Source organism: Catharus ustulatus, chromosome 1 (assembly GCF_009819885.2).
Source record: "Catharus ustulatus isolate bCatUst1 chromosome 1, bCatUst1.pri.v2, whole genome shotgun sequence".
NCBI classification, from domain to species: Eukaryota; Metazoa; Chordata; class Aves; order Passeriformes; family Turdidae; genus Catharus; species Catharus ustulatus.
Window position 1 is genome coordinate 73,704,595 of NC_046221.1, and position 18,306 is coordinate 73,722,900.

General features: G+C 42.2%; 1 protein-coding gene across 1 annotated transcript in view; it reads right to left on the reverse strand.

Moving 5' to 3' along the window:
- PHLPP1 (PH domain and leucine rich repeat protein phosphatase 1) overlaps positions 1-18,306 on the reverse strand; it is a 141,596-nt gene continuing 123,290 nt past the window's right edge. The window contains exons 11-17 of the mRNA XM_033061031.1: positions 16,586-16,786; positions 15,446-15,608; positions 11,064-11,194; positions 7,322-7,426; positions 6,226-6,420; positions 3,958-4,186; positions 1-2,074 (exon numbers count right to left, since the gene is read on the reverse strand). Of these exons, the coding sequence (XP_032916922.1) occupies positions 950-2,074; positions 3,958-4,186; positions 6,226-6,420; positions 7,322-7,426; positions 11,064-11,194; positions 15,446-15,608; positions 16,586-16,786 (2,149 nt within the window). The 3' untranslated portion in view covers positions 1-949. The remainder of the gene's footprint in view (positions 2,075-3,957; positions 4,187-6,225; positions 6,421-7,321; positions 7,427-11,063; positions 11,195-15,445; positions 15,609-16,585; positions 16,787-18,306) is intronic.

Below are 18,306 nucleotides of genomic sequence, written 5' to 3' on the forward strand. Positions count from 1 at the left end.
TCAGGTGTAAATTTCATATTTATTATAACAAAAATTATGACATGTTCATTTGTGCATTCGGCTTTAATATAACTCTTGGTATGTAAATGTTCTACAGCAAATGAGCTCTATACAATCATGCTGGTTGTGGCAGCAGTAAGGAACACAAACAAAACATGTCTGTAAAAGTAAGGAAAGAAAGAGACTGGAGGAAAAAGTGGATTTCTTTGAACAGTCTACACCACCTGGGCTCTAGCTAACTTGTACACAGCCACACAGTCCATTACGCTTAATGACCATGGCCCAAAGAGTCGCTTAAGAAAAAAAGTCAGTTTTTCAGGTTGTGTCCTTAATGCCAAAGCTACAAAACAGTAAGCATCACTATACAACACTGAGCTATTTACAGGAATTTCCCAATCAACTGTTCTCTCAGAGAAAATTAGTGAATCTCAGTGACTTAAGTCACCTGAAAGAGTAAAGCAACTCCTAGGAGTTAGTCTCCATATTCTACAAATGTCTATCATTTTCAAGACCAAAAAAAGCCTTTTCTCTCAAAGAAATACAGTATTACAATATTACTTAAATCATTTAGCACTGGCTACTGCCCTGCTTTTCAAACAAAACAAACAAGCCATTTTAAAAAATATTACATCATCATCTGTTTCTCAGCAATATATTAAACCTTTTTATTCTTTTTTTTTTTTTGTTTGTATTCCTGTTTTTACACTTGATATGTTAAGGGAGGGTTAACTATTTTAAACTTTACCAGTCAAGCGTCTCTAGAAGAAAGTCAATGAATATTAAACCTAACAAACTGAAAAGCTGCAGTTATCTGTAGTGGCAGGATAAGGAAAAGGAAGTATATAAAGGAAAAGGATAAGGAAAACCCCTGCTGTAATGCAAGCCCACTGGGTCTCACAGTCAAGTCTCCTTATTTGTTAGTTTATTTCTGAGCAGTAAATAGAGTGGGTCATAGTGGTGTGTCGTAATAGTCTGCCAGGTGGTCCATCGGATACTGCCTCTGCTGTTGCTGCTGCTGCTGCTGTTGTTGTTCCTGGTGCTGCTTCATAATCTCCTTGACTTCTTCTTCAAGCTCTGGTGGGATGATGAACTGGTCATCAGGATCAGGTTGTGCTGGAGCAGCAAAGTAGCCCCCAGTTTTTCTGAGCGGCGCATCCGTTGCAACTTCAATTAAGTTATGGCTCCTCTCGTGTGGTGCCACAGAGCCGTTGCCGCGCCGCCGCCCTATTGTGCCCATGGCAGAATATTCAGCTTTCCTGGGAAGGCCAGGCTCATCTTCATTGGCACTGATGACGATCCCTTCATCGCTGGCTTCCACTGGCACTTGGAGAAGCTGCTTCTCCTTGGCTCGGCTGCAGTGGATGTCCACCTCCACTTCCACGCGGCTGCCGTTGGTGAACACCCCCTCGATGGGCTCCTCATCGTCGCTGTCCAGGCCATTGTCAGAGAAGGCGCTGGAGAAGGTGGCGCTGGAGAGCTGCCGCTGGAAGGAGTTGGACAGGCAGACGGGGTGCAGCATGCAGCGCTGCTCCCCTGGGTACGCTGGGCTGCTCTCGTTCATGGCCACCTGGGGAGGCTCGTCCGAGGCTGTGGACCCCACCTCGCTGCTCATTTCTGAAGTGGAGATCTCACTGCTGATTTCCGAAGCCATGCCGCTGCTGGAAGACGGCATCCCAAGTGCGTCTGTGGGCCTGTCCTTGATGACCACATTGACAGACTGGGGGAAGATGCCTGGGCTGGGGGGCGGGACCCCGTTGAGCTCACAGCAGCAGAAGCTGTCCTCCGTCACGTTGAGCTGAACCACGACAGCGCTGATGCTGTCGTTGCAGCCATAACTCTGGGCCAAAGTGCAAAGCTTCTTGGCGGCCGCCAGCGCATCAGGCACATTCCTGACGGCCTCAACTGCTTCATCCATTGAGAGGCTGTCCCACAGCCCCTTGCTCCCCAGAATGAAGAACTCGTCTTGTGGAGTTAAGGTGATGGACTGGACGTGAGGACGCGGCACAACACTTGGGTGAAGGAAGGTGTACCCCAAGATTCTTGTTGAATCTGTCACACCGTTCACTTTGCCATCCTGTAATTAGAAAGGACAGGAAATTGGCAACAAGACAGACAAGGATATACAGTACCTGCCTCTCCTTGTATTCTACTGATGGCTGTTTTTGCAGGACCACCAACACTGCCATTCACAGACAAAGAGACAGACAAGCAAAGTGAATTGCAAGGAGGTGACAGAGCTGGGATTAGAGCACAGCAAGGGCTGGTTTGCAATCCTGTGCTTCACCTCCTACACCCAACTGATTTGTCATCAGCACCACCTAAGCACAGACCAACAAAGCAGAAGGCTGCAACAAAGAGCTATCTATTCTGCTCCTGCAGCTGCAAGAGCCAACTGGACACATCTTTTACCAGTGAGTCAGACTTATCCCTCCTCCACCCACGGTATCTGGCTTTACACAGAGCAAAGCAACACACATTTGATATAGGGGCAGGTCACTCAGTTACAAGTCTTCTCTTGCAGCTGCAACAATTGTAGGTTTAATCTTGGCTCATCACTTTACAAACCAAGGTTCATTTAAAAAACCTTTTAAATTAAGCATGCAAGTCAAATGTAGCAGACAGCAAGTCTGCATTTCTCAGTCAGCTGAGTTGTAGTGAAATGTTTTACACGCCCCAATTACTTACTACATTTCCACTTAGATATGACATTTCCAAAGGGAGGAGGAGTAGCATCTGAAGGGATAACATCAGTAAAAACGGACGCATTTGAGAAAAAAATCACATGTACGTCCAAATCCCAGAATCCTGTCCTGGTTAGAATCCAAGCTGTCAGAATAAGCAGAGCAAGTGTCTGAAACAGCAAGTCTGGCTATCTGTCAGCCTGCTGGGGATAGCTGCACCCTGCTAATTGCGTATTCAAGAAGAACAGCAAAGGTGAGGATTTACACTCTTTGGGTCCCGCTAATAAGTGTAGGGGTTATTATAAAGCAGATAACCACAGAAAAGTGAACCAAGACTAAAAAGCTTCTTTAAAATCACTCAGAAGAAAAAAAGTACCCATGTCAGCTTGTTAACTTTCTCATTAGAAGACTGACAGCAGTGATAAGCCATCAGCGTGCATGAAATCAGTGAGTCATCTGAATATTCAGCCCAAAAATTTCCTTTTTCCTCTATGGAGCCACAGAACGAGCGTGCCTTCATGATGCACACTATGTTGGAATGATTCTCTTTCAACTTGCCATGTTTGAGATCCCAGCCCTCACCTTTTCCAGGCAAGATCAACAGGCACGACTTACTCCACACACACATGCCCACCCTGCTCTCAGGCACACAGCAGGGAGGTTCCCCCCACCATTAGGACGATTCGATATTTATCTATTCCTCTGCATGTGTCACACAAGGCAAAGCAAAACTGACAGCAGTGGCTTCAAGCTTCTAAGAAAGGAACAAATAGTTTGGTTCAGCTGAGCACAGGGTGAGTTTTCCTTTTGGGCAAGTGCACTCTTCAAGAGCAGCCTGTCAAAGGGCAGTTCTGGGAACATAGCTCAGACAGCAAAGTCAGTCTGCCAGGAGCAAGGAGTCTCCTAAGGGAAGGACGGCATTGCTCCAAGTGCTCTGCCCTCTCATCCTTTTTAATTGGCAAAGCTCTCCATGACAGTTCCAATACAGCAATTCCTCTCCCATTAAAAGGAGAGTATCTGCTTTCCTGTTTCAATGCAACATGCTCACAGCTGCTCACTCTTGAAAGCTAATCAAAATCCAGCATGGCAATGGAATGGAAAAGCAACTTGATTGCATGGTATGAATCACCTTGAAAGGAAAAGTGCAACTGAGGAACCCACACCATGAACACCACCTCCTAGAAGTTAGTGATATCAACATGCAATTTCATGTACTGCTGTGCAAATGCTCTTCAAAGAAGCTGCAAGCTGCAACAGTCCCCAGCTGTTCTCTAACCTCTGTGATAATAGCCTTATGCTGCTTAATCCTTTTCAGCTCTTCTTCACAGCTCATCACGTAACACCTGGACAAAGGCAGAGGTTTCCCATTCCGGCAGAGAACAGTTTGGCACTTCCCCACATTTGCTGAGGTTAGTGTGAAGCATCCACCAGGGTCCATGGGATCATGTTTTATATGGCAAAGGACAGCAGAGCCTCCAAGTTTCTGTCCAGCTGTTCCAAGTTTCCTGGAATTTAAACAAAACAGTGATTGTTCTTTAACTGGAAAACAAGTATTAGGGGCACTACGGAGAAACAGCCGCTGTTCCACAAGCAGAAGCATTCAGGGCACTGGCTCTATTGGATCACTGGGACACAAACAGAAGTCTGCACTGAAGACTATGACACTACAGCAGCAGCACTGCAGGGATCCCACGTGCAACTCTCAGGCAGGGAGTTATTTTCACATATGCAGATACTCAAATATGCTAGATTTTAGAAAAAAAAAATCTTTGCACTTCTAAGAGTTTCACAGCTGTCTTTTCCTTTACATCTAATAGACAGTAATTTTAAAGGTCAGATAGCTTTGGCTTCTGAAGCTATGGATCTTACAAAAATAATGATTCTGACTGTAAAAAACCTCCACTTTTGAGCAAAAGGAGAAGGCAGAGGTTCCTGTTTTGTGATATCTTCAGGATAATGCTCTCAAAAGTTATCAAATTATGACCAAAAAAATCACAATGGTTGTGAATTCCACTGTAAGAAGGTACGTTTTTCATTTATGCTGTCAGGTACTAACAGGTTAAAAAAGTTTTTAGAAATATTTAAGCCTGCTTTCTCAGCAGAAGCCAGCAAAAAAAAAATCTATTAATAAAATCAAAGTATTCAGAAACTTGCCATTAAAATGTATATTAATTTAAATATTAGACTGTGAAAAAACACCCATCCTTCCCAGTAGCTTGTTTATCAGAATCTTACTCCTATAGTAATTAGAAAGCTAATTACTAATATTTATGTTAAGGCTAGGTATATCTAATAAGAACTTTAGATTCAAAATCCTGAGGACAGAATGGGCAACTAAATTTGCAACCAAGCCTCAATGTGTTTTCTATTTTATTTTTTACAAATACACACTTGGAGTGCTGCATATCATCTGTAAGCAACAGTGAATGGACAAACGCAAATGGAATTAATACTATTTCTGGTTCTCCAAAGAAGTGGTTAGCTGATTTTGAATTGAGACCAAAAGGGGGGAGAAAAAAAAAAAAAGGGAGCTTTTTGTAGGAATGCCACATTCCTCATCAACTGCATTAGCAGCAAACAAAACCACTTAATAAGTACTTTCCGTACTCAAATTTGTTAGTATTTTTGAATATTTTCAGTACATGGCAACCACCTTCTCAGTTAGCATCTGAAGCACTGTTATAAGCAATTATGGGAAGGAAATGTTTTCTCCCTTGTTTGTAAGATTCAGTACCACCCTAGTGCTTCCCTATCTTTCCCAGTACAACCTTAGAATTTTTCCTTTCCAAGGGTGCAGAAATTCAGCAATAAGCAATGCTACTTTTAATTTGATCCATTTATTCAGTTTCTAAGCTACTTATTTGCTTTCCCCTCTGTTTCTCTGACCTCTTCACTCTCCTCTGTTCAATTCCCTTCATAGTCATCCTTCACCCAGTGTCTCCCCAGGCACAATTTCTTCTTCTTCTGCCCAGAACAGCACACATGGTTTCCAAACCACTACACAGAACTATTACCACAGCTTTTTTATCACAAGCTCCCTGGATGAGTCCTGCTCAAATAATATTCAAAGGCCAAAGGGGTTTCTAAGAAATCAGACTATGTGTTTTAAATATTTGTGTACCCTTAAATAACCTGAATTGGTAGATTGGCAGAAACAAAAAGGATGAGTTCAGGCTTTGCAGGCAGCTGTAGCAAGAAAGTTTAAAAAGATGATCAAGACATTCATACCACTGACTTGGTTATAGCCAATTGTAAACCTTAAGACTCGGAGAAGATACCAAAAAGGAATAAACCTCCACCCACCACTTAGTCATGAGCATTTAAGTAATTTTGAAGGTGGGTTGGGATTTTTTTGTTTGGTTGGAGAGGTGCTGGGGTTTTTCTTTCCACACCTGAAAGGAACTGAGGCAATATTCCCAAAACAAGCAATAAAAAGAAACATTGTAGCCAGATACCAAGGCTTCCCCCCCCCACCCGCCACATTTTTTGAAGCAAGAGCAGGTGCCTGACCAGAAATCAAAGAAACTGCAGATCCAAGACTCACCTCTGCATAACAATGAAAGTGTTGATCATGTACTCCTCCTCATTCTTTGTTTTCTGCAGCTCTTCTGCCAGGATGTCGCTCATGGTGCACTGCAGCAGATAGGGCACTTCCACATTGCGGTCCCCATCGAACACACCATAAAGGGCCTCCCGGTTTTCGCAGAAGTTGTTGGCTGAAAGCGCTGCTACACACAGTCTAGGGAAAAAACAAAGCAGAAAAACATCAGGGGTTCTATCCCACTGCTAGTTTTTCAACTTGTCATTGACCAGAGAGATGCAGCCTGGTCTGAGTGCCACCTTTAACCACCTCTGGTCACAGGTGTTTCTAAGCTGTGGGGACGAGTCAGGCCCATCAACAGTGCTGCGACATGGAGAGAACTACACTGGAAGTTTAAACCAAGCTGTAATGATTCTTCCTCCTTTTCAGCATGCAAGTCCCTTATCTGTAAAAATGGGAGGGGAAGTATCTCTGAAACAACACCAATTTAAACTGCACTTGCTGCTCCAAAGGCCATCCTTGGGATCTAGCATGCTGATGACCAAGTTGTGTGTTAAATCAGTTAAGAATTAGGAAAGGCTTGCTTGGCACTTGCTACGGAAACCTAGGTAGCAGAAGATTTCTAAAAAGGTATTTGAGGAACAAAGAAAGGTTCATCACATTGCCAGCAACACAGAGACTAGCAGACTCTTGGTACATTATTTGTCAAGTGCTGCCTTAGTCACAGAAGTGCCACACACTATGAATATTCAGAGTTTTGCCATTCTGTCTCTTCTTTAGTATTTCTGATTTGCTTGGTAAACATCCTTTGGTTGAAGATAAAGAAGCTGAGCAAAGAGGAAAATGCTTTTAAACACTCAGATCTTTTGCAAGTAGCGGAGTCTTGCATAGATGAAATGTGTCGGCTACCCTCGTATCTTAGCAACTTCCCTAACAAAGACCCAAGGGGAGAGCCAGGCAGGAGAGCTCGGTACACAAATGGAGAGACGTGGCTTGGCCTCTGTGAGCCCTAAAACGTTCCCAAGACTTGCACCAAGGAAAGAATGTCTCTGTCTCGGCACAGAGGCTCTCCCACAACCAAACCAGTGCCAGGCCGTACTTGTTTTTCACGCCGGACGCCTCCGTGTAGCCGTGACTCCACACTGCCGGCGCTCCCGACGCGTCCCCGGCCGAGGGCTGGTCAATCTTGAAGCACCGGATATTGCTGCAAGGAGAAAGGAAAGGGGAGAGGATGCAATGGATGGACTTGCTGACATAATCCAACTTCAAATGTTAGAAGAACACCCTTTTTACTCTCCCAGTTCTTAGTAACACATTTAATAGCAGAAAACGAAGCAGGACATCCAAAGTGGTTACCTTTATGTGCCTATATACAACCAACAATAACTGAGCCTCTATGAGGGTGTCAGATGCACTACTTTGCTTAGCTGGCCTGTATTTCCCTGCCTTCACCCCTGAGCTATTTGGGTCAAACCAGGCTCTGGAATACAAAACGAATTTGCCACTAGTTTGAGGAAAGCCAGCACAACAAAGTGACTTCTACATCTCTCCCAGCCATTTTAACAAGTTTCTGTGCTCTTTTCATTGTACTCAAATGAAATCTCCTGAATGACCTGCAGAATACCCTAAATGGAAAAAAAAGTATTTAAAATACTTCTTTAGAAAAAACAATGGGTAGTAACAGCCTTTCATGAAAAACAAAACAGAAATCAGCTCCATCCTGATCCTGCACCAGCCTGCAAGAGTCAGCCTGTAGTCCTGACAGCAGGAATAGCCCTTCTGCATTCCCAATTGTGCAGTCCAATTTTCACACAGGCCCTTGATCCTCTACCCTCCGATTTACTACCAACATAGCCTTTAGCCTGAATTTCAAGTATCTCCTGGAGCATAGTAAAGACTTAAAAAGGGCCCAGCCCTCTCTGTTTATACTCTTCTCTTTATAGCCCTGCTTTGCTGGGGAGAGATGACCTACCCCCTGCTCCCTACTGCTCTCTTCCAAAGGCAGGAAAAGCGAGCTCCCCACACGCTGCAGACACTTCAAAGGCACCCAAACCTTTCATGAACCAAATGAAACATAAAAGGACACAAGCAGAAAGGTCTAACTGTTCACTCTAAGCATTCATTTTTCCTCTATCCAAATCCCCACCTGACCTGAACACAGAGGAAAGTCTTTTCTGCATTGCAAAGCCTTCCTCAAATAACCTAATGTAATGTCACATCCAGTTTGATTTCTTTTTACATTAACAGCCAGGATGTACATCAGTGAGGGCAGACTAAAAGCCAAAAAATTACATAAATAATGTTGGAACCACTTGCATTTTAAGTTCGTGGTTGTGTAGCCCTCTGTGTGACAAATAGGAGGCAAACATCTTGCCACGACTATTAAAAAAGTTTCACTAACCCCAAATCAAACTGGAAACCTGGATCTCTTCTAAAGTAGCAGAGATTTTAATTCTGTTGCACCTGCAAAGCAGGACATACATGAGCAAACACCTTCTTTGCAGATTTCTCATACAAGGCATTTATCTCCAGGACAGAAGAACCTGGGTCACAAAAGTTTCTGCTCATTTCTTTTTTAACTGGCTTGACTGACCACTGGGTCCTGGGCAGGTCAAGGACCCAGAGTTGTCTCAAGGCTTCCCAGTTACCTCAACACACTGGTTTCCAGCCTCCTTAGGGCCACCAGCACAAACAGACCATGTGTCCTGAAGGGAATGATACCCAGCAGAACATCCCATGTAGGCAATACAGGCTAAGGCTTCTGGACAGCCTGGTTCGTTTCCCCCTTGATTTAAAATGACTGTTAAAATTGAACTAGATGCTCTCTTAAGAATCAGAGTAAGAGCATCTTTTTTTTCTTCTTCTTTTTCATTTTAATTGCTAAAGAAAATTCTTATATCCAATAAATCACTTGGCAACATCCTCCCAAGTATGCAAGCTTCCTTTAAAATCTCCATACATACTAAAAAAGAAAGCATGCATGACAGTGCTGAGAATACATATTAACCTACTACCTGCTTGAATTCTGCCAGGGCACAGATGGAGAGCTGCCTTTCACATGCAGAACGAGGATATAAAAAGTACCAAGTGCAGAAGTATTTTTGTGCCTGCCACAAAAAAATCAAGTGAAAGAAGCACCTCCTCCCTCACAGTCAATTATAGTAGTACACCATAAAAGTAAGGGATGCTGAGAAATGCCCCTCAGGAGGCCTGAAATACCTGATTGTGCCAAATGAACGCTAGTGAACAGAACAAACCTGTAGTTTTAAGAACTGATTTTTAAAAAACCCCAAAAATAAAAAAAAAAAAAAAAAAAAAAAAAAAGCCACAACAACAACAATAAAAAACCAAGCAAAAAAGCTCCAAACAAAACACACACACTCTCCCAAACAACAAACAAAAAAAACCACCCAAAAAAGCCCCAAAATGCAAGCAGCCAACAAACAAACAAAAAAACCCTACCCATACCGCCAAGGCCAAAACAAATAGCAAGGAAAATGCACATGCAAGAGGGAAAAATTTCCTGTGAATTAAGGACCACACATATGCCAGTGAAAATATGGCATATAACTGGGCCACACTACTCTTCAACTACTTGTAGCATTGCACAAGAATGCTGCCATGCATGATGCCTGATTAGTAACATGGCAAGAAAATGTGTGCCCACCTTGTCTGCTGGGTTATACCCAAGAAAAGCTGATCTTTCACTAAGTTTTGACACCATTCATTAACTCTATAAAACATATATATCTTTTCCCCTATGAACCAGGGTAATATTACACACTGCCTCTTCAGGAAGATTTCCTGTATGCAACAGAGCAACTCTTAAAATAGAAGCATGCCCCTTTTTTCACTGTCTGCTGCAGAGCACAGACTCTTGTTTTTATCTGTGAGCAACCATCATTACTCAAATTTCCACCAATATTTTGAAAAATCTGCTGATTCAAGCTACAAGTGAACTCACTCTGTAAATTTCCCTTGCTTGCACAACAGATAAGGGTTACTACTCCAGTATCTGATCTTAACAATTTAAAAGCAAACAACATGAAGTAACTGCTCAACCCCTAAAATGTAAATCAATCCTCTTTGGAACCATTAGATGTTTGAAAATAAAAGAGATTTAGAAGGAAACTTGGAGCTGATGCAGTTTCCTCCAGCACATAAGAAAAGTTCAAGGCAGCACCACAGTCCAGAGATTATCTGCTTTACTGCAACACCTCCTCATCACACTGCAGAAGAAGGGACAAAGCACTTGGAGAATTTCAGTTATGGATGACATTTAAATCCCAGGACAGGAAATAAACAGACAGGAAGGAAACTGAGGGTCCTAAAGCAAAGGAATCAATTTTTTTGAAAACAGAGTGAGAGATGCAAGTCTAGCAGTTTAAATATAAAAAACCCACGTCATTTCTAGCACAGAATCAGAGAAAGATGAAGGGGAACAAGAAACAGTATGGGAATGGCACAATGGCAAAGACAGACCCAAGCAGGATGAATGCAAGAAAAAGATACAGCAAGTAGCTTCTGGCATCTTCTCAGTGGTATAAAATATGTCTTTTGAATCTAATGTCAGAAGTAAAATGGAATCAAACTGGTCCAACCATGGTTACACCAGACTAGCAGACCCCTTCAGGAGCTACCGTTGAAAGCAATTGCCCCAAAATGGGTAAAGCCATCCTCTTCAATGAAGCATCAATTTCTGACCTATTCACACAAACTGTTACTTTCTGATCCACTGGCAACAGGGAACCATATTCCTCAAAAGAGATTCCACTTCTGCATATTGTGGTTTACACATCTAAAATTATTCTGCTCCTTCCCCACTCTGTAAGGTAACTTACTTCAGAAGCTCTAGGGTTTTGTGATCCAGGGCTAATCTGGGATTTCCAGTCAGGTCCAGCTCCTGCAGTTTTGGAGGCAGGTTTTCAGGCAATGTGACTTCACTCAGTTCATTGCAGCTTAGGTCCACACACTGCAAAAGGAAAGCAGCCAAAAAAACAAGAGAATTCAGCTGTCATCAAGATCATACAAATTTTGACTAAATGTGGTAACGCATGTTTCATGAACAATAAAGGCTGCAATCAAGACCTAAGACCATTCATTTAAGGAAGTGGTTCTTACAAAAGAAATTCTTACATGGCATTTAGCCATCTTGCCAGATGTCTGGGACACCTAAAAATATGTTCTGTCCATTTCCATCTCTAGACAGGTGTCGTCTTGTTACAAAACCAGTAAGTTTGGTCTGCTCTTCACAGAGGTAGTCAGTGGATTTTCAAAGTAATTAAGAAAAACTGTTATTAATGAACACAGTCTCTTAATAAACAAAGAAAATGGAGATAAGTACGGCTGGGGCTTCTAAGTCACAGGCATCAGGCTCCCAGGAACCCAGTATTTACTGAGAGATATTAAAATAAATGGTGTTATTAAGTATGTGGAAGGGAAGAGTAGAGGGGGAAAATACTGAAGCAGTTTTAAACATGGTTTTAATTTTGGGTCATCTCAGATAGATTTGTATTTAAATACAAAATCAATAGAAAAAAGAGGGGAAAAAAGAGTTTAAATATTTCAAAAATACAAAACAGCAAAAAACTTGCAGGCTATATACCAGCTAAGCACAAATTAGCTAGAACAAGTATAGTAGAATGATAAAATCCCCAAACATTGTTTAAAGCTGCATATTCAAATGAAAGTCAATACACAGGGAAAAACAGGGCATATGAGAACATAATCAAATCTCCAAACTACTACAGGATGACTGGTGTAGCATGCCCCAAAAAACTGGGAAAAAAAAAAAAAAAGGTGCAATTCTGAGAGGACAGAAGAACTATCCACATCTTTCTGAAAGGCCGTTTTCTACTTTCAAGTTGCAAAAGTAAGACTTCAGAAACTTTAATAAAAGAGGCAGAGGGAGACTTTTTTTAGCTGCACATTTTGACCATTATATAATTTCCATCAATACAAGAAAGGCACTTTCATTTTTGTAGGTATATTCAAAGACATTGACTCTTGAGCTGGAAGCAAACCTAAGATAACCTAGTAAATCCTGGAAAAGAACAGTCTCCAAACACTTTATTAAATCAGTGCAATGAAAATAAAAAATTTCTGACCCAAATCTTGAATCCTGAGATTGTCTAATATGGAGTCATTATTATCTATGAAGAACAAACTGCTGACGTTATCTAAGCCTGATAAGGAAATCAAAGTTTAAATCAGTCACGCAAACAAAACAGTGGACAGCTTAGCAGAAGTGATTCCAGCGAGCTTTTTCCCTCTGCTCAACTTCTTGCTGCTTCCAGACAGCCAGTAATTACTTTGCAGATTAAGGAAGCTGCCAGCAGGCCTTGCTGTGTTCAACACCTCCATGCCATTACATATTTGATGGAAGAGCACACTGGAATGAAAAGTAAAAATACCACCAATTTCATTGTTCTCCTTGAATGCCCGGTGTACCAAAGACAGCGATACTCTACAGCAGATCCTTGGACCCTAGGCCAAGGCTAGTTAAGATGGTTTATTTATCAGGTTGGAATTTCTTACGCGTTATTTGCACTCTTTGAAGAATAGGCTAAGAGGGACTTGCTGTGGGTCTGTGTTAAATTTAGTCCTTGTTCTACTCCACAAGCAAGCAGGAAAGTTTATTTCCCAACTTATCCCAATTTCCTCCTGTGTTATTTTAATGCAAGCTGGTTTTGCCCCACCCATGCAGCACCAGAACAACTGCAATTGCACACAGGAATTTACACTGGTTGGGCCAGCTGGAAGACAGGGTTTAACAGGGAGCATCTGCTTAGGCTGCTGCTTTCACAGCTTTGTAGCTGTTGTGTTCAAGGCTGGAAGGGACTTGGGTTATTTCCACTCGTAGCTGAAGGTGGTCATACCAATATTGTCCTACTCGGCTTTTTTCTTTTGCAAAGCAAGGAAATTGAAGTCACACAACAGCTGCAGGGAAGAGTCTGCTGGGGCACTGACTCAGGTGTGAGTGCTTCCAGCTGCTCGGCCTTTCACAGAGGACATTTCAGTGTGCACAGGGCAAACCTAACTCTGACAGTATAAATACCTGTCATGAAAGACAATAAAAACCCTAAAAATGTATTGTGCAAGGTATTTCCAAGGTCTCCACTGGGCTCTTTAAAAGAGAGGACAACACACAACTTCTGTAGCCTTGACTGTAGCCTGTAAAAAAGGCTTAGAGAAATGACCTTCTGTCTGGAAGTCCGGGAGTTATTGCAATTGTAAAAGCATCATCATTTACACTAGTCTTCCTTCTGAAATCATTTCAGACAGCATACTAACTGTGCCAGTGACACTGACACCAAAAACATAATACGTCCGCTTCTCACGCTAATTAAATACAGAAGCATAACAGCCATTACCCCAGGTAACAGAATTTCCCCAGGAGTTTAGTGAATGCCTCTTCAATTAAAATTAATCATCAAATATGATATAATCACAGAGGTGACATTAGACTAATGACTTTGTGCTTTGCTACAAACAAGCTTGTTTCATCAAGTGACCAAATCCATAGTTAAAGAAATAAATTCTGCACTTTTGGCATGTTTTGAATGTTACCCCATATCTAAGAAGGAACTCGGGTAAGGGCAAGAAATGGATATAGGCAGGGAGCACATGTTTAATCCCCAGACTGATAAACACCAGCCCTGACCTAGAGAAATCACCCAAAGGCCAGAACTCCTATGTCCAACAAAGCACCTTCCCATCTGGCAACTATATGAACTAATCTCATGTAAGTCAGAACTAGGCTTGAGTACTGACAAGGCATTTTCCTTCCACAAAGGTGGAGTCAAAGAACACTTTGCCCTCTTAGATTAAGCCACACATTATCCCTGCATTCCCAAAACACTTAGTGACATCCACATCTCTTTCTTCTGCTGAAAAGAACTAAACCATAGGGAACCAGCAGGAAGAAACTGCCAGCTCTTCCAAGAGCATTTGTTGCTCAATGCGGCCAAGCAGCATTTTAAATATGACACTTCTATAAAGCATTCCGTTTTCCCCAAGATGCACAAACAAAAGGAAAAAGGTGACTATTCCCTATCAGTATGTTTACATTATATGGTTTTTTTTGTTAACACCACCCTCATATTTTTAAAGAAATGTTTACCACGCAAGAGTCTCACTCCCCCACCCCAATTCTTCCTCTAGGAAAAAAGGCTTTACTTCTGATTGATTCTAAATAGCCCTCTGTTTCCTCTGGCCATTGTTCCAAAGAGGGAGGAGTATTCAAATACCCACGAGTTTGTTTGAGATTTCCTGGCTGAAACCATAAAGCTCATCTTTACATATACTCGCTTGTCCAACAGAGTTATTGCTCCTGCTGCTTTCCATGACCCCAGACACCGAGGCGCACATAGCAGGCTGGGAACTAAGCCTTTTGACTTCACAAAGTGCCAGAAGGACACTTAAGTTGTTTTGAGTCCCTGAATAGGTAATCAGTTCTCAGCCTCAGAGAAGGACAGATTTTTCTGCTGTATCACAAGATTTGTATGCTGTGAAACAACAGTCTCCCAGCTCTGTCCAGCAGAACGGGCACACAGCACAAACTATTCTGCACTAGAGCCAGGCGAGAAGCAGGAACTCAGTTCACAAAAGGCAAGGAGTAGTGTTCATAGTGTGGTCAAGTGAAGAACAGGTACCTCAAAAAAGAGGTGCTAGAAAAAGACAGAATTACTTCTGGAAGTACAGTCAGGAGACAGATTAGCTACTCTTCCTGTTGTGCAAAATATGACTGCAATTAGGAAAATGAAAGTAGATTGCCTAAATACTCAAATCCTGTGCTCCCTGAATTTATCCCTGTCCCCGAGGCCTATCCTGTCCTGCAGCTTCAGTGCTTTTGAAGATGTGCTCTAAACAGAGCATTCCTACAGAATCAACCAACTGCCAAGGCAGCAAAGATTAACTATGCACAGCTCTCGCCAAATGTTTAAGTCATATCAAAACAGGAAGACAATTAACACCTATCTGGCATAAAAGATGCAGTGTAACCAAGGTAAGCATAAAATCAGATTTTGAGGCTCCTCTTCCTTCCACCCTGAGGCTGCGCAGGGGCAAATATTTTGCATACGACTTCAAAGGAGAAAGCAGCTGTCAGATCCCCATACTCTCTGAGAATATACTATCCCATAGCAATGAGAGACCAGAGGGCAGAAGAGAATTGGTAAAACTGCATTACGCTTGCTTTTTCCAAAGCACATTCATTCCATACCTTTATTTCAGAAAGCTGCATGACTTCTGGGAAGACTTCAATGCAGTTGGAGTGAGCAATTACAGTATGCATACGTCTGCAGTTCATGATGGTTGTTGGAATGGCTTTCAGTTTGTTCCCACTAATATCAATTTCCTCCAACTCTTCCAGCTTGGCCATTTTGCTATGAAAACAAGAATTTGAGAATTTTTCTTCTAATAGACGCATATTTCATTTTGAAGCGATGATAAGAGTAATGGTTTTTGTTACTTTAAGAGAACAAAATCAAAGACTTTGATTCTTGTTCACAGCAGTGCCTGTCAGCTCTCCTCATGTCAGATGCTAACACAGCTGTGGAACAAAATGTGTACTTCTTCTGTCAGTGTTTGCTAATGCCACCTTTCAAATCACTCATTTTGCTTACATCCCCCCTGCTTACCAGTTCACTTTCACTCTTTCTTCCCCTCTCTATCAACCCTAGTTTTCACTACATCTCTCCACCTCACATTTTCCCCACCCCACTCAGCCCTTCCCCCTAAACTCATCTCTGTCCCTTCTCCTTGCTGCTGAAGCTGCTCAGAATATCACACAAGGACAGAGATGTCTCTTCCATTATTTATTGGCATCTCTTCTTCAAGGTTGTACCCCATCAGTTTTACAGCACATCTTACACTTGAAAGATTTCTGATTAAAAAAGAGTGAACTGAAAGCACAGAAATTGCTGCCAAGGTAGAATCTCCTTCTGGAGTTGAGAGGATTTTTCCCTAGTGGAGTTTAGTCCACTTCCAGAGGACATTTCCATATGGCTGTGGTCATATATCTCACCAGGTGTAAGCAAAGTTACCAAGCCAGGGAGAACAGAAGACCTCCTTGCTTGACTTCCAAAAGCATAGAGTGATCATGCTGAATTAGTCCAGTTGAAAAGAGCTTCAAGCACCACGAAAACTCACCAAGTAACAAGCATCCCTCACTTGCCTGTACTGCAAGGGAGGGTAGCAATGTGCAAGAGGGCATAAGCGGGGGAATCCACCCACTGCAGTACCACTACACCCAAAATGCAGCCTCTGCCACCACATTCCTGTGCAGTTCAGCTCTTGTTGTGAAAATACTTCATGATGCCCACCCGCCCGTGGGCCAGAGGCAGTGAAATGAGTTCCTTACCTTGCAGGGAAGCTCTGTAGGCGATTGTAAGCCATGTGCAAGATTTTCAGATGTGGGTGGCCGGTTAACAAGGGTACACATTTATCTGTGAGGTTGTTATTGGTCAAATACAACTCCTGCAAGATGCTATGGGTTTCTTCAGAAAGGGTGGCTGGAGGAAGCATTTCCAGTTTGTTGGCAGATGCATTAAGAAATCTCAGGCTGCAAAGAGAAGTTACATAAGGAAGTTCAGTCAAACATCCTGAAAGTTTTGTCCAAAAGTATAAATAAAAATGTCTATTTTTGAGAGTTACTTAAGATAGTCATAAGGTAAAGGTCAAAAGCAACAACTTCATGACAGACCAAAATTCTAGCATTACATGACCAAAATTTCTGATCATATTTTTAATGACCATATTTGTACAAACCAAACATCAGCAAAAGGGATACGTCAAAGTGCCTCTATCCTGTTATCAAGAGCTCAGTATCTCCAATATTACTACAGCTGTAGATACAGGTAAGAGCAATAACAAACTTCAACATTTCCACGCTCATTACATGTAAAAATGAGTTCTGTATTCATCATCAATGAACCATGAGAATTGCCTTCCAAGTGACTAAACAAGTCAATGGTAAAAAAGGCCAGCCAATTTTTCAGTATTTTAAATATGATCTAAGGTGCAGATAAGTATTTTGTCTAAACCTGCAGGCCTAAGAGCAGCTACAAAATATGAAAAGTACTTTTTGAATATTTGGATTAAAAAAGATGCATCAATAACAACAAAAACCAAAACCTGAGACCAGCAGTAATTTGTGTTTTGGATTTTAAAGAGAGACTGTGTTAGTAGCAAATTAAATTTTAAAAGTTACATCCTTGCTTGCTGATCTGTGCAGCAAGAGAGACTTATCTCTGTATAGCTTTTCTGAGTGCCATTCCCCTGCTCCCCAACACAACAGAAAGACATGTTTTTGTAGTCCCACCACAAGAACAACAACTGAAGGAGCACAGGAATGGAGCTATTCTTTCTCCCCCAAAGGTCTTTTCCAGGATGGGAACAAGACCTGCTGAGGTATAGGCACTGCCCATTCTGGGCAGTGAAGTTCTGTAGGCAGAGGATTCATGTTTGTTAGGGGAGTATGGTGATCACAGCAGCACTGTAGGTATCTTGATGGCTAGAACTCACACCAGCAATTCCAAATAAATGGAAAAATTCGACTATTTATCCTTTAGTAACAAGCTCTGGCATGTCCATGCCTTTTCAACAGATATGGCACCCCTCTTCCGTCCTGTTTTCAGAAGAGGTTGTCTTGGAGCAATGCAGAAGAAGTGTGGGCTTGCCAGCGACGGCATTCAGACCAGGTTGTCCTGCTTCTACCAACTAATGGGAACAGGCAGCTGCAGTGGACAAAGCTGCATTTGAGAAAAAAGACTCATAAATGTTCTGTCTCAAGCCTATAAAGCCCACTGATCAAGACACAAAAGGTAGGTGCCTTCCTGTCATCAATCTTAAGAGAAAGTGATCAAATATTGACGGCTGCTCCCATGCACATGGGAGTCCACACTGACCTTTAAGGTCTATTAATGAATGAAGTGGATTTGCAGGACTAACAGCTGGTTCAAACTTGCTCAGCACTAAATAAGGGTCAGACATGCTACAGGAGTCACGTGGAATGCCAAAGGATTAAAAAAACCACTATTTCCATCAGAAGCAAAAGCCTCTCAGCATTGCTCAGAACTGAAA